General features: G+C 42.2%; 1 protein-coding gene across 1 annotated transcript in view; it reads right to left on the reverse strand.

Annotated features, from left to right (window-relative positions):
* Nucleotides 1-6,880: 6,880 nt before the first annotated feature.
* PKIB (protein kinase (cAMP-dependent, catalytic) inhibitor beta) overlaps nt 6,881-16,537 on the reverse strand; it is a 61,149-nt gene continuing 51,492 nt past the window's right edge. Inside the window, exons 2-3 of the mRNA XM_009289119.2 lie at nt 12,715-12,889; nt 6,881-7,693 (exon numbers count right to left, since the gene is read on the reverse strand). Coding sequence (XP_009287394.1) covers nt 7,608-7,693; nt 12,715-12,862 — 234 coding nt within the window. The 5' untranslated portion in view covers nt 12,863-12,889 and the 3' untranslated portion in view covers nt 6,881-7,607. The remainder of the gene's footprint in view (nt 7,694-12,714; nt 12,890-16,537) is intronic.

Here is a 16,537-nt window from a genome sequence, read left to right on the forward strand (position 1 = left end):
TAGGAGAGGTGTTCCATCCCCCTGATCGTTTTTGTGGCCCTCCTCTGGACCCGCTCCAACAGGTCCGTGTCTTTCTTATGCTGAGGGCTCCAGATCTGGACGCAGTACTCCAGGTGGGGTCTCACCAGAGCAGAGTAGAGGGGCAGAATCACCTCCCTCGACCTGCTGGCCACGCTTCTTTTGATGCAGCCCAGGATGTGATTGGCCTTCTGGGCTGCGAGAACATGGCACAACTTTCATGCCTTTAACTCCATCTTATTGTCCTTTCTCTCCCCCACCCTTAAATATACTCCTTCTTACATGTCAGCATTTCCTTTTATCCTTTATAAATTTACCTAGAAGTTTCCACTCATAACAGCCCACGTTTAAAAAAAAAAAAAGATGCAAAGTCAAGAGTTCAAAGGCTATCTGAAAGAACATGCCTGAAAGAAACTTATTTCAGCACTTTCTTATATTGCAACACCATCTCTATTTGCACAATCACATACTATTTTTTTTCTAGAGAAGATTTCCCTCTCAGTGCTCAGGCCAAAGACTATTCAGGGACTGCCTCAAGGCTCTTTAATGAGTCTGTCTGATATCTAAGATCTCTACCCAGTACTTGCTGGGAGGAATAGCAATGAGTTGTCCTTCTACCATCTCATTTTACCAAATATGGAGGCAATTAAAGAGATTAGTTTCTTATATTGGGTGTTTAAAGTACTAATGGTTGATGTTGGGCATAAGGAGATATAAGTGAGCGAAGCAAGGGGTGAGCATTGAAGAAAGGAAGTGAGTAGATGGATGTGAGCTTTGAACGGAGTTAGATGAGAAATTCAGAGGGATGGAAGGAATGGGATGGGATTGTTAAGCAATTAAAGTAGAAGATGGGTACAAAATTGGTGGGACGAACAAGCAGGTTCAAAACCTGTAGCTCTCCCCTGAATGCATGTATGGCAGTTTTCCTGTTCTTCACTTAAAGGGCACTTTTCAAAGGGCACTTTTCTTCCGTGGTGCACAGGATACTATGCTCAGCCCCTGCTGTCTGCTGGAAGCTGGAGGTGGCCTAGCTGGCTGCCAGGGAAAGCCCAGCTCCCTGGCGCACTGGGCAGCTGTGTGCGGGTGGCTGGCGGGCCATGGAGGTGCTGCTAGGGAACGGGGGGCATGCAGGAGCGGCAGCTGTGCTGGAGAGCAAGAAGTAAAGTTATTGTGAATAAACTGCTTATTCAGCTGACCAGGTGGGTACTGGTGCGATCTGTGTGGAAGGTGCCTCTGAGCAGAGTTCACCCGTCCTCCGCCGGCTGCTGCAGCTCAGCAGGAGCTGCCCGAGGGGGTGTGGGAGGGGAAAGAGCAGCACATTTCAAACCCGCTTCCCCATGCTTTTGGAGACGCGGGAACTTCTGCCGCCTACGAGCCGTTTGGAGCACGAGTCGCCGGGGCAGTTCAAGAGGCAGCGCCGGGGCGGGAGAGGTCGGACGCAGCCGCTGAAGCCGAGGCCTGCGGAGGGCGGGCGGGGACGCCCTCTGCCGGCACCGCCCGGCGGAGCGCCGTCGTTTCGTCCCGCTGGCCGTTGCCTCCCCCTTTCACGTTACGGTACGGTACAGCTCCCCCTTTCACGTTACGGTTCATACCGAAGGAGGCCCAAACTCTGCCATTTCCGAGGCGCTGCGAGACTGGGGGCGGAGAGGGGCGAGGCTGTGAGGAAGGTGAAGGCTCGGCCGTGTGCCTGGCTCGGGCTCGGGCGCCATCTTGTGCCCGCCAGGCGGGAAGTGCCCGGCTGCCGCCTGCCGCCGGCACGGCTCGGGGACAGCCTGCCTGCCTGTCAGCCTGACGGCTGCGGCGCCCTCGGGCAAAAGGTGCTCCTGTCCCCTTAGGAAACTAGGTGCATTATTAGAAAACTACTTCTGGAATACTGCTGGGGGGTTAACAGCAGTTTACATGCTCCTTCTTTTTGTTTACCCTGCTGATGTATCATTTACAAACGTGCCCAAGGGATCTGGAAAAAAAATAAAATACGTAGGAAGGTTAAACCAGCCTCTCACAGATTAGCTTTTCTGTACATTGTATGATAAGCACTGGATTTACAGCATCGGTCACTGCAAAGCAGAGTCCCAGGAATAAACCACTGGTAAGGATTGTCTAAATCCTCACATCAGGGCCCTTTACATTGCAGGCAATTGCTGAATATATGTTTAATCCAGAAAAGCCCACAGCACCCAGGCTTTGTATCAACAGCCAGAAAAAACATTTTCCATCAAACATAAGTCTTGCATTAAAATCCAGAGATCTGGCATTAGGATGTGGCACAGGACAGGGTGGAGCGACGGCCTTCAGGCCTCCTGTCGTTCCCGGCCATCTTGGGATACGAACTGGTCCCCACTGGGCTGAACAGGGAAATAAACCAAAATAATAAAATAAAATAACAGCTCTCAGCATTTATTGCTAATTACTATCTGCAGTAGAACAGCTTCAGGTGGGGAAGATGAAACTGAGTTCTCCCTAAAAAAGATCAAAACCAGTCATCTATGGCGGTATTGGCACCCTAGCCCAAATCACAGAGCGGGCATCTAAAGCTGGATAGGCTGCAAGTCAGACTTAGACACCTGTTTTATGACAGAGGTTACAGGTTGAAAATGCTTTTGGCTAGTTCACCCGTTGGTGCCCAAGCCTGGCATCTTTCCTTTGCCCAGGCAGTGTGAGTGAGTTTCCACCGAGAGGTCTGGGCCTCTGAACCGGAAGCAACGCTCTCCTGATGACTGGTCGAGGAGGTAAGCTACAAGGGGCAGTGGGAAGGAGCGCCACACATCTCCGAATGGCAGCCCTGTGCAGTGGGGAAGTTTCAGCTGGCATTATTTTCCCAAGCTTGCGTAAGCCATTGGAGCAGTGTTCTCAGTGACGCGAGACAGCTCCTGTTTGCGATCACCCAACTTTCTGAATACATGGAGACACCAAGGTACTGGACCCTTAGCGAAACCCTTGAAGTGAACGTCTCAGATTAGCTGGAGACAATCTACCTCTCACCAGGCCAGCTCGCACCCTATTTTCACTTTTGCTCTCAAGCAGCTGCCTCCCAGGTGGTTTTGAGATCTCTTAAACTGTCTCCCTCCACTTATTTGCACAAACTACCTGGCAGGCTGAGGATCCCACTAGATGGCAGGACAGTTTAAGCCCTTGCTACTTCTACCCAAACCACTTCTTCAGAGCAAGTGCCCTGGGACCCCAGTGGGCTCAGCCCCACTGGCTTGTACTGTGTGGACCCTGGGGAACCCACAAGCACCACTGCGGGTCTGGGGCTTATGCTTGCTGAGCACAGCAAATATAGCCTGTGCCAAACCGGTGGAAAAAATTCATGCAGAAATCTCTGTTCAATTCCTTTTCATGGGTTTTATCACACATAGAGCACCAGCATACAGAACAGAGGAATATGAATTAGTCCTAAGTAATTTGCTAAATCTTGGAGTATTCCTTTTTCTGTGTGTGATACATAAAGGATATTTGGAATACTGATGGTAAAGTATAGTTTAAACCTCTAGCCAGTGCTCTGTTGTCATTTTTAATTAATGCAAGTGCAGTTATATTATTTTATATGATCACCATTGTATGAAAGCTGCACAACAGAGAAGTGGCCACCGTGGGTCAGATCGTAAGTCCACATAACTAAATATGATGTCTTGGATAGTGCAAACATACATGACGTTTCCACTGACTAGCCTCCTTGCCTCCAAGCATTTGTGTTCATAGACTTTCAGAGTTGGAAGAAATTTTCTGTATGATTAGTAACTTATGACTTAAAACTAAAGTTACATATAATTCACACTGTAGTTAGTATAAAACGGATCTCTGTCTTCAGTGACAAGTAGATCTGGCCTGTACATTGCTGTACTATCAATGATTTGGAAATTTCTTTTAAAATATACCACCTTGTGAACTGCTTTGCCACTCATTTCATCCATCTAGGCTCGGCCTATGCAGTATTATACCAGAACAATGGTATATGCCACAGGTGGAGATAGCTGTATGAGGAATCATAGCAAATAAGATTAATTTTAAAAAATGCTTAATTACTTCTCTTAATCTCTCTAAATGAGAACATTCTAATCATCAGTCCCCTACCTCAAAACCTATTTAGGCCTTTATTGCCTTCCAGATAACAAATTGAACTGTCCCATTTTATAGCAACAAAAGATGCACCTCAGCATGTTCATCCACCTCTTACATGAAGCTTCTGATGAAGGGCTGACCCAAAGAAAATTACCTTCTTAATGACATCTGGAAAAGATTGAGGCCAATTTTCTGTATACTCAAAGTACCTAAATTGTTTTATATACGCACAATGAAGTTACGAGGGTATTTCCTGCCTGGTTGTTTGGTTTTTTTTTTAATATGCAGAGTGGCTAAGAATGAATAATTGCTTCATTAAGTTCTAAAATTTGGAGACAACAAAGTTACCTTTTTTGCTTGGTACTAAAATGAATTTCTTTGCTCTGCAAAAGCCCAGGATAGTGCTGTAAGCTGATGAAAAAGATGCTATTACCTGTGCCACACTTGCTGGAATGGAAATTGGGATTAATGCATTATAATACCAGATTAGCCTTAATAGAAGTTTGTGGCCGTAATTTATCAAGGTAATTAAGTATGTACCTAATTTTAGGCACTACGTAGTTCTATTGACTTCTGTGAGACTAGTCTGCATTTAAAGTTAAGCATGTTTTAAAATTCTCTGCTGATTAAGGGCCGTGACTTTGTTACCCTGTGGATTAAGAGAATGCACTGTTATCAATTACCCATTAGCTGAGCTAATGGGAGGGTGGTATAGCCTGGATAATGGTTGAAACTGGATAAACTGGCTCAGTGAGAAACATATTCAGAAGCACTTAACTTGCTCTTTACAGGCTCAGCCAAAGTTTAGTAGGACTATTACCTATCTTCAAGATACTAACAAGAAAATGAACCAGAGCTTTCCCAACTTTAGCTGTGCTTAAGATAGTAACCCTGCCTAAACCCCAGACTACTGGACAGCATTGCACAGAGACCCCCAGACAGCTCTAAAGGGGCTAGGTCCTGTCTGGCTGAGTCAAGTGTAATACACAACTAATAAATTCTTCTGGACCAAAGTTTATATGGCATAAGGTCTTCCACACCTACCAGTGTTTGTGGTTCTGTTTGTACTGGTCAGAAATATGCAGCTGGCTCAGAACAGGAGAGGTTTATTTGACAAAATCCAGGGCATAACTAGATATTCCTCTTCTATATCTGAACTAACTACAAAAGAGCTCTCTCATGCAGCCTAGACCAATAACTGTTTAGACACAAACTGTACATACATGTGGCGAGTAAGTATTTCTGCATCTGTAACTTGGTTAATCTGCAACTAGATAATACACAGGCAAATGAGGACTGCATAATATGTGACCCACATATTATAGATCAAAAATATTCATCCTGCTTTTGATTGAGTTGCATTTTAAATCTTCCTGTTAGTCTTTACTTCTTATGCAGTTTTTCTAATTTTATGTTAAAATTCTTCTTTCTACGCAGCATTTCTCAATGACAGGTTCATACAGCTCGAGCACAAAGCACCAATTTTCCAGAGTGTTGAGCACTCTGACTAATTCTAAGCTGTATGTCTGTGAGCAGTTAACTCCATGTATGTATATAGCTGTGGAATGGTTTTTACACAGAGTTTAGCACATGAATAATTTGCTAAATTAATCTGGTTCGTAATTGGTGTTTTAATAGTAAAAAACTTCTAAGCATCTTACACTAACAAAATACTTAAGTATCTATTCCTGTAACCCAAATTTCAGTGTCTGTATTCTGTAAGAGAAGAATCTAAATATATCCAGTGCTGCAACTGTGAAAGGAGATTTCAATATAGGCTATGACCCAGAAGAGCACTTTAGCATATGCTCCACTTAGAGCATATAAGGCATTCTGTTTCAGTAATACTCAGCTACTTGATTTCCATGGGATCATTTTAACTTCTTAAAATTGAACAATTTTATGTACTGTGATGCTATAAAGGAGGCTGGTATATGACAATGGGGCTGCAACCCAGAACAAGAGTGTGTACCACAAATGTAGTTAGCTCCAAGTCCCTCTCCGCTGCGGTTTTCAACTCTGGTCCTCCGATGTCAGCTTGTTCAGTCTCTCAGACTTTCTTAAGCCACCTGTTTTGCTCCAGTGGAGTAAGTTATTTTACCTTTCCAAACCTGAAAGTAATTCTGGGATGTTGCACTTGTTAAATGAATACAAGTGGAGGGAACTAAGTATCAGTTCAGTTGGATGAAACTGAATCCTTTACCGAATGGTCCCCAAAAGACAGCACGTGAGTAAATGCACAGTAGGAATGGTCGGTGTGCAGAGAGGCCTCTTACAAGCTCTCTGGCAGCTATAAAATACACAAATATTTTATAGATGGAATACCAGTCAAATGTGGAATGTACCCATCAGAGATGCTTCCTCCGCCTGGCTACAGCCCAGCAGAGAGATTGTGTGGGCAAATGAATGCATTCAATTGTCAGTGTTGATTAGGTTTCAGGAAATACGTAAATGGCAGCTGCCCTAGGCTGCAGTAAAGGTGCGTGTCTGTACCTGAATCTTAGGTCTCCTACAATGAGGGAATGAATGCTAAGTATTTTCAGGAGCATGACCTCCATAACAAAACAATTCCTTCCAGCAGAGAAAAACCTTTGCTTAAAAATCTTTGTAAAAATCACAATAATTGAAACATCTTCATTGTCAGCAAGCAATAAAGCAAAAACCAGATGAAATAAAAGAAATATGCATTATGGGGTTTTAAGTCTTGTCATACAGGAGAAACATCAAGGAATCAACAGAAGACAGAAAAGATGATAGCTATTTAATTTCCACAGTGAGATTAAACAAATTTAATCACTTACAAACATGGGTACTTTATTTTAGACACACATGAACAGCTACAATATTCAGCCTGAAAACAGGAATGACAGAAGTGGCAAGACCGCTAAGAGTGGGAGAACTGAGATGATCTGCCATAATCAAACAGAGTTTAAAGAGAGTTTGAAAACAAACACTGGTGTTTAAGTAGTTTACAAAACCTTTTGGAGACAGGAGGAGGAGAGAAAAACATTGTTTCTTTTTTTATTTCTCACACCATCTACATATGCCTAATGAGAACAAAAATCTCGGGAGATAAATTACAGATAATGTCTGTAATCTAATATATACTTAATATCATCTTAAGGTGGAGAGAGTGAATACACCTCTATGTCAGAGAGAGAGAAGCTATTTGGGGAAATTAAGAAACAGGATTTTTATTTTGAAGCAATCATTAGTTGGTGGTACATCTGCTAGGTATATTAATTGAAACTGTCAAAGAAGATTAGTTAGGAAGAATACTATAACCATGAGAAAACCCAAAACAAGAGATACATTCTTTAGTTCTCTTCCCATTTGGATGTGTAGAACATTGGTTTTGAAGGACGACAGTAGAAAAAACAGTAGTTCCACGTTAATGTCATCTAGGTACAAGTGTGTTGCAAAATCTTGTCTGTGCTGCTAAAGTTGCTACCACACTTCAGAAGGGGTGACACAGGGAAACTGGAAAGTCTGTCAATGGGTTTCATTAATCCAGAAGTCCTTAGGTGTTAGGAATCATTGCTTTTTCCTTCCGCCTCTTGACTTTCCAGCAAGGCTTTGGATGATGGCACTTCACCACCCTCTGCTCCTTCATCTAAAAAAAGGCAGAATTAAACATTTATACCACACACATTCTCACAGCTTTTTTAATGCAGACAAATATTTGGGTTCGCTGATCATCTCTGTTTGGATTGGCTCTTTATTACCACACTCATGGGTGCTTTAGAGAGAGAGATTAACTCGAAAGATAAAGAACTTGCAGAGGCATCTCCCAAAAGCAACTGCCTATTTGTGCTGATTTGCCTGCTCCTTGCACATGCTGATCAATGTGCATTTGGTTGTAAGAAACAGATTGGAGATAACTCTTTATTATTGTTATTCTTTTTTTCTGGGTCATTTCCAAAGTCAGGTTAGAATATTGCATTCCTCTGAGCATTGCTTGGTTTCAGGTAGATAACATTACCGTTTATGAACATGCCAGTTATCTGGCTGACCTTCTTTGCCAAGAAATACCTAGGAGAATTCACCCTGTCTCCACAAGATGAAGGGATTTTTTGTTACTCTGATTTGGAAGTTTACTCTTCCATAGGTTAAGAGTTGAATGCTTACGCTACTAATATAAGTAGAAGCTCCCCAGCGTGCGTGGTCATTAGATGAAGGGTTCCACACTGTCGCTTTTGATGCTCACATTCTCTCACTGAGAAACAGGAACTCCTCTTGCCTTGATTTCCTTGCAAAGCATAATCATTTTCACACTATCTTTTGTTGTGGTTTAACCCAGCAGGCAGTTAAACACCACACAACCGTTCGCTCGCTCCCCCCAAGTGGGATGGGGGAGAGAATCGGAAAAAAAAGAGTAAAATTCATGGGTTGAAATAAAGACAGTTTAACAGGACAGAAAAGGAAGGGATAATAATAATAATAATAGAATATACAAAACAAGTGATGCACAGTGCAATTGCTCACCACCCACTGACCGATGCCCAGCCAGTTCCGGAGCAGCGGTCACCCCTCCCCCGGCCAACTCCCCCAGTTTATGTACTGAGCATGACGTCACATGGTATGGAATGTCCCTTTGGCCAGTTTGGGTCAGTTGTCCTGGCTGGGCCCCCTCCCACCTTCTCGCTGGCAGGGCATGAGAAGCTGAAAAGTCCTTGGCTAGTGTAAGCACTACTGAGCAACAACTAAAACATCGGTGTGTTATCAACATTGTTCTCATCCTAAATCCAAAACACAGCACTGTACCAGCAGCTACTAGGAAGAAAATTAACTCTATCCCAGCCGAAACCAGGACACCTTCAAGTCCCACACGGCATTACCAGTGCTAACAGAACAGTTTGTATACCCGAATCTAAGACAGCCCGTAGCTTTTGGGGGCAAGGAGAGGTCTGCTCAGCATATCTGGCTGTACCGTCTTCCACTTTAATAGCCGTAATCTAAGGGGTACATTTTCAGCTATTTGCCCTGGAGACTTGCTATAAAATATCACAGCCAAAAGAGTTATGTATCTTGGTCTCTACACATCACAGCAAATATATACTGCTGTACACAATTCATCAGCTAAAGCTCTTGGCAGAAACCGCTTGATGTTGTAAGTCTGCTCAGAGATTTGGAGGCTTTGGAGTTTTATACTGGTAAATTAAGAACTGAGTTATTTGACACCCTTCAGCATTACATAGCACAGCACTGTTCAGGAAAGGGAGACAGAGCAATCTCCTCTATTGACTGTTTCTGTGTGGGGTTGGATGTCTAATATTAGTGGAGTCTTGCAGACAGGGTAGAGGAAAACAGTTTGTTAGAGGAAATCTAATCTCATAATTGGTAGCACTTAGGTGTGCAACAGGTGCTAAGCTGCTGACTGTATCAAGATAGTTATACACAGTCACCTAGAAAAAATTCAGCAAACAATAAAGGTTATTGGCAGAATAGTGCCCTAATGCAGATTACCAAATGTGGGAGACGAGTATAGCCTCTTTGCTCTCAAACTTCTTGCAGACTCCTCTTCAACCTTTGGATCACCAGTGACACCAGTCAACTGTTTAACATGGTTCAATATGGCCTCCCACCAGACCACCTGTGGAAAGTCTCAGCCTTCCAAACTTACACACCATCAGAGGATGATCAGACAGGATACAGATGGTCTTCATTTCAGAGTTAGGCTCTGAGATAAACAGCTGGTGCCAAACTCTCTCCTGTCCATCTCATGAGAACATTAATTTGGTGGGGCTTGCAGAGTACATGGAAATGTATGTCACATAGCTATGATCCTTGTATATTCATAAAAAATAAAGCAAAGTCTCTTTTCTCTTCTAAGCCAGACAAAAGGTATTAGCACATCCTTTCACTATGACAGCAGCTGACAGCATTTTAGAAAGAGAGGAAATGTATGATCCAATGAGCGTTAGCTAAATCTGAAGCAAGATGCAGAGTCCTGCTCACCATTTCCCATAATTTTCACTGAATCTTTCAGAGTAGAAAAAAAAAAGGGCATACTTTATATAGCCACATTTTCCATCTTCTCCACTTCTCTCATTTATCCAACTTCTTTGTTCTGAGCTGGAAACGGCTTTAATTTTTTTAACAACTTATCGTTAAAGCCAAAAACAGGCAAAAAGAGAAGCCTGTAAAGAGTCCCAAATGTTTCACAAACTGTTTCCCTGTCACAGCATTTGAACTTCCAAACTTTCTTTCCATTTTGATGAATTCTCCTCGTTTTGCTTGCTGTCTCATCAGAAGTTTAACTTACAACACAATGAGGCTGTAATTCCCATCTGATACTTGTGGAATTCCCAACCCCAAAAAGCATCCAAGCAGTCAGAGTGGACCTAACTGTATCCTGTATTCATTTCCTATTATCACTACTGCAAACTGCTGATAACAGAAACTGCTCCTTCCAGGCATGCTCTGGCACAGCTATATGTCAATGACGAAAGCAAAGGATAATTCCGTGCTCTTAATTGTTCTTCAAATCCTGGCAGTGCTGGTCCTTATATTTGTACATTTGCTTGGCCATTTTGCTAAAACTAATGTAGCTGTGTTTCATTTCTTCTTCTTAATGCATTGGATAGGCACCAGGAGAGGAGGATTATTCTGCCTGGAGGGCTAAGTACTTATTTTATGCTGTGCTGTAACATTTCTTTTAACAAGACTTTCACTCTTTCATGTTTATTTTTATCCAGGGGAAAAAAAAAAGATCGAAGAGAGAAATTTTGCATGCTTTAAAAAGTATATTCTTTCCAACTACTAAACTTTCCAGAGGCCAAAATGAAACAAACATGAGGAACTTATCTACAGCTGTTGTATTCTTTTGTGCTTTGTTTAACATGGTTAACATGGTGCATGTCCCTCAAGGTTCACTGCTCTAAACAATACAAAGGTTAGTTACACATAATGTAGCAATGAATATTTCAGTGGGTTGGACTGGTCACTTCACTTCCGCAGCTCCTGACACTAATAACAATATAAATTCCCATCTACCTCCCCTTTGATAACGGAAATGGTTCTCGCCTGCTGGAGCCTGAACCCTGGTCATGGTGCATGAACCGTGCCAGGCGGAAGAGCTATTTGGAGTTAGAAAACCATAATATTTGAAAACCAAAGCATTAAATGTTAAGTGACTGTCTGTACTTTGGAATGGATTTCCAGTGCTCCAGTCACACACACCAGAAGGAGAAAATCTGTAGGGACATACTTTTCACACTCCTAGGGAAAAATCCCTCCTCGAAATAAAGGAGCTTTAACTGGACTCACAGGGCTCCCAGCTTTACTTTGAATGTACTCTGACACAGTGCCCGCCGTCGTTCCCACCTGCTCTTCCAGATTCTCCCAGTTCCCCTCACTACTGCCCTGCAGCCTGAGGGTATCTGACCTTGTTGTCTTTCCCTTTTTTTCTTTATGTCCACCCTCTCTCCTTCATAAATCTTTGCGCTTTCCTTTTGCAAAAGTAATGCCTCCTTCCAGCACCCATTCATATTCTTATTTTCCTCTCTTTCTCAGGTTCAAGCCAGGACGTTATTATTCGGTCCCTTCTCACTCCTCCTGGAGATGTTCTTTCTACCTGCCCAGCAGTCCTTCGATAGGCCCATGCTGGGTTTAGATTACAGAACCCCAAATACCTGAATATAAATTAAGTCACCAAAGCACAAAGCACTTGTAATCAAAGGAATCCCCCACAAGCCTTTATGGTGCTTTAGGAGGCTGTAAACTCAACATCCTGTAATTGCTTCGGGCAACGTACAAGCAGGACATGCATCCTTGGAGCCTGGGAATCCCTCCTATAATCTGCTTCAGTTCAGATTCATGGACCCTCCACTCAGCACAGGCCTGCCTCCGGCTGTGCTGCACCCACACCATTGCTGCTCCTGGATGTGGGACCACCAGTTGCGGTGGCATTTGTCACAGCAGCAACAGATGGGCACGAGAAGATACTTCCAAATCAGAACCTAAAAAAGTAGGGGCAACCCATGCTCAGGGCCAACCTATAATTCTCACTTCATAGGCATTAGAAACCAGATTTTTCTGAATCTGAAAATCCCCCTGAAATCCCCCTGAAAGCAAAAAGAACTCAAATGTAAAGTTGCTGTTGATTAGACCGGTGCTAAATCAACAGAGCACCTTATCAAATTAAAGGACATGGCAAAATAGGACACTGGTCTCAGATAGCAAAGTTGAAAGCCTACTAGCAGGAGTAAATCCCTGTAAACCCTACTCTTAATGTATATGCCTGAGTTATGATAGCTTGCTGTGTTGTGCTAAGTTATCTCAGTGCAGGAGTAGACCCTAATTTATAGCTGGAGGGATGGCTTTCCAAGCTGCCCGGAAATGCAACTGTGTTTGCTCTTCCTCAGGGGAACTGGAATTCAGTTCCCAGCACCTTTCCCCAGGCTGCTAACACTGAATCTGTGGGTGGATATGGCAGACTTAGTCTGGGTTAAGATTAACTTGTCTTAACATCAGGAGGTACAAGTGGTAACTGCTTTGGAAGGTTGAATTTAATCCTAAATGAAGAAAGAAATATTAGTATTGACATCAAAACTGCCTGGTGGCAGAAGTCTTAAGGAGAAAGCAAAGGACGACTGCATAAAAATGTCCGTTTCTTGAATGTGCAGCCATTACCTTCTGAAACGGAGAGCTCAGCCAGTTTGTGTGTCAGGTCTGAAGTCCCAGCACCAGCAGGAGAGCCCAGAATATCTGGTAAGGCGTTCCGGCGGCCTGCCCGTCCTGATGCTGCAAAATCTGTGACCACAGGCTCCACATCAGTCATTGCTGACTCCTTTCCTCATAGCAACATCTGAATATGGAACAAACATAAGAAGAAAACAGCTGTAGCTGGGATGGATGCTAATCACCTGCTCAACTATACAATAGCCATAGGCTTTGCCCAATGGGTCTTTTGTTAGTAAAAGCCTCATATTTCAATACTGGGTGCTTAAGCTTTATTTGTGCCCCAGAAGAAGATAAAAGAATCTCTGCATTTCCTTATGTTGCCATTTGCACATCAGACTAGCACAACGAACAGCTCTGTACCTACAAGAAACCTATGGATAGGGTCAGCAACAACCCTTTCTGCCAGCCACTTGTATGTCTTTTTATGACCCGATCCCTCTTTTTAAGTGGTTTTGCCATACAACCACTCGGAAGGGAACTGCAACTGGCCTCAAGTTGCGCCAGGGGAGGTTTAGATTGGATGTGAGGAAAAAATTTCTTTACTGAAAGAGTGGTTAAACATTGGAACAGGCTGCCCAGGGAAGTGGTTGAGTCCCCATCCCTGGAGGTATTTAAAAGACGTGTAGATGAGGCACTTAGGGACATGGTTTAGTGGGCATGGTGGTGTTGGGTTGACAGTTGGACTCGATGCTCTTAGAGGTCTTTTCCAACCTTAATGATTCTATGATTCAGCTTCGCCTTTTAAGCTCTACAGGATAGGATTAAGGTGGGGGAAAGAAAACATCTTCCAAAGGTTATATTTCCATCAGATTGGACGGAGGTTGAATCTTGGTCTAATGTTAATGCTAAATAGCCTACTTGGACTTTCTAATATCATATCTGGTGGAGTTGAAAAAGGATAAAGGAGTTCTATATGATATTTCTGCTGCTGTTTTAGTTTAATTGGAGACGTTTCCCTATAAGGCAGCATTTATTAAATAGCTGCCTTATTGTCAAACCTATTTCTCCTATTGAGAAGGTCTGCGTACATCATATAAAATCAAACCTTTCGCTGTTTTTTAATATCTCATTTCTTTAGGAGGTTTATTTGCAAGAAGTGGGCATGTGGTGTTGGGTCGATGGTTGGACTCGATGATCTTAGAGGTCTCTTCCAACCTCAATGTTTTTATGATTCTATGAACTCTGTTTTGTCATACTGTCTCTATGAAGCAAAGCATGTTTTCTTTATTATGAATCTCGTTTAGATTCTTATTTAGAATCTTGTTAGAACAAACTCCTTTCACAGAGGAGCAAATTATACAAAAAAGACCTTTCAAAAAACAAACTAAAACTCTTCATAAACTTTCTTTATCCTGCAGATATCAAGCCATTTGTTTTCCTCTGCTCCTTGTTAGCTTGGTTTAACCTCAGCTTGTGAATGTGATTTTTATCTAATAAATAATTGAATCCTGGAAATAATAGAACCAACAGTGCTCTGCTCCCTCGATCCCTGTCTCAAAGCCCATTGAATTGAATGGGAAAACTCCTGCTGACCAAAATGGGCTTTGGCTCGGGCATAGAGGTGTTTGCAGTGAGAACACCTGGAGCAGAAGGAGGTGATACTTAGCTGCCAGTGGCACACAGGGATAGCGTGCGAAAACTGTCATTAGCAACTGTATTATTAAGAATCACAAAAGACTATCATGCCAGAATTGTACACAATAATTTCTGATAATTAACAGAGTAATTTCTAATAATCAGACATGAATCGTTCAATTAAAAACAGTATTTACTTGCTCTATGTGAATGTAGTTCTGTGTGCAATGTGGGAACAGGAATGTTGTCTCTTTGTGTACATATGGTCAGTGCTTTGTGTGGGAAGGGATACAGATGGGGCTGGAGACCAATCTGATGGAAGGCTGTCAGCTTTCGGTTGACAGCTGGCTGTATGTAGAATAAGAATTGGATAAGGAAAGTCTCAATCATTTTAGTGTTGTTCATATAAGAAGCAAAGTATCATAGTCCCCTTTCCAAAATCCTGCTAAGGTTGGGAAATACCAGTGCTCTCATTTCATGGATAGAAAAACTGAGGCAAATAGAGATCAAACATGACTTGCTCTGATGTGCAGGAAGAGAGGGGCAGAAATTTGATTGCTGATGCTGACCTGGCGTTTCCACCACAAAGAACACTTTCCTTTTCTCCCTCAAAGTGCCTTTCAGCTGTAAGGCTGAAAATATTCTTAATCTTCTTTGTATCTCTAAATACTTGTAATAAAAGAAATGAATCCTTCTTGGCAAGAAGCTAAGGCATGAGTAAAATCCGCAAGTCTGAAAGATGACTTGAACATGCAAAAACCCACTGTCTTTAACCAAAGTCAGTAACTGAAAGTTCTGACCTGGAGATGTAGCAGAAAGTTCCTGTCTTGCATGAAAACAGTCAGGTCAAGTCCAAATGAATCTTTTCCATAAGTAACAAAAATACAAAAACTATACATGGACATTCAAGAGTGCAACTTTGAGAAAATATACAAAGTATGTGCATCAACATTCTCGGTTAGATATAGCATTATACTAGATAGTCATTAAAACGGGTGAGGTCAGCACTTGACAAGAAATATCAAAATAAGGAGAATTAATCCATATTTACAGACACAGTCTCATGGCTTTTTGTGGGTGTTCATATTTACTTAACTGTAGGTGTCCTAAATATATTTCTCCACATGCTTACCAAAGCAAGTAAAGAGATTGTAAATTACACTTCAGAACAGAAAATACTCAGGATCTCCTTTTGCTTATTAAAGCTGTTAAAATTTGTTCCCAATGCCAAAATACCAGTGTTGCTGCACTTCCTGCCCATTTCATTTCAGCCATTTAGTTGGTGAGACAATAATACTGTTGTGAGATGACTGCTGTTCACATCAAGATCTACAGAATGACATTAACATCAAAACACACCAAGGACTTCCTCAATCCTCTCCTGTGGACTTGTCTTCTCTTTTCTCTCCTGCATGGATGTTTTGGTCCCTAAATGGTTACTTTTCAAATGGAGAAAATCTGCTCTACAACTCATGCTATATGAAACTACTCTCTTCTGTAGTACAGTTTCATCTTACCCACCTTGTGCACTTTTTTCAAATCCCTCCCTTTCCTCTCCAGCTCATCTCCTTCTCCCCTGATGTAATCTTCCTACATTGCATAATACTAGACAACCCAGGAAGATGATGGAGGACACAGTCTGACACACTTTCACATGCGTGAATTTTGATTTATGCACTTGATTTAAAAAGTGTGCAGAGACAAATCTAGAACATCTGTCAGACAGAAAATCAGCTGATCATTATCCATCAGTCCGGTGGCCATAACTCAAATGTAGCTATCTAAAAATAATAAAAGTATACCATCCTTTATATATGCAGCAGTTACCATTATGTTTTCACTTTTGTTTTTTTCTATACCACATTTAACATATTGGAGGCTGAGGAGAAGACAGTTCAAAAGTTAAGAGCTACCCACTGCACTAGCACAGGATGTTCTCTAAGTATATTTGAAAGATGAGGGACTACCCCAGCAGGCTTAGAATTGACATTACAAATCAAAACTTAAGTCCATTTAGGTCCATATAAATCAAAACTTAACTCCACCTCCAAACATATGACAGACCATATTCAAAATAGCTTGCTGCTGTACTTTAGATAAATGGCATTTCGTTCTTTAATGTTCTAAGGAATTTCTTCAATTTCATTCTGATGCTCTCTTAGAATAGTATTTTCTAAGGCCTACATCCAAGTAAAGA

The sequence above is a fragment of the Aptenodytes forsteri genome, unplaced genomic scaffold, assembly GCF_000699145.1.
Source record: "Aptenodytes forsteri isolate BGI_AS27 unplaced genomic scaffold, ASM69914v1 Scaffold217, whole genome shotgun sequence".
NCBI lineage: Eukaryota > Metazoa > Chordata > Aves > Sphenisciformes > Spheniscidae > Aptenodytes > Aptenodytes forsteri.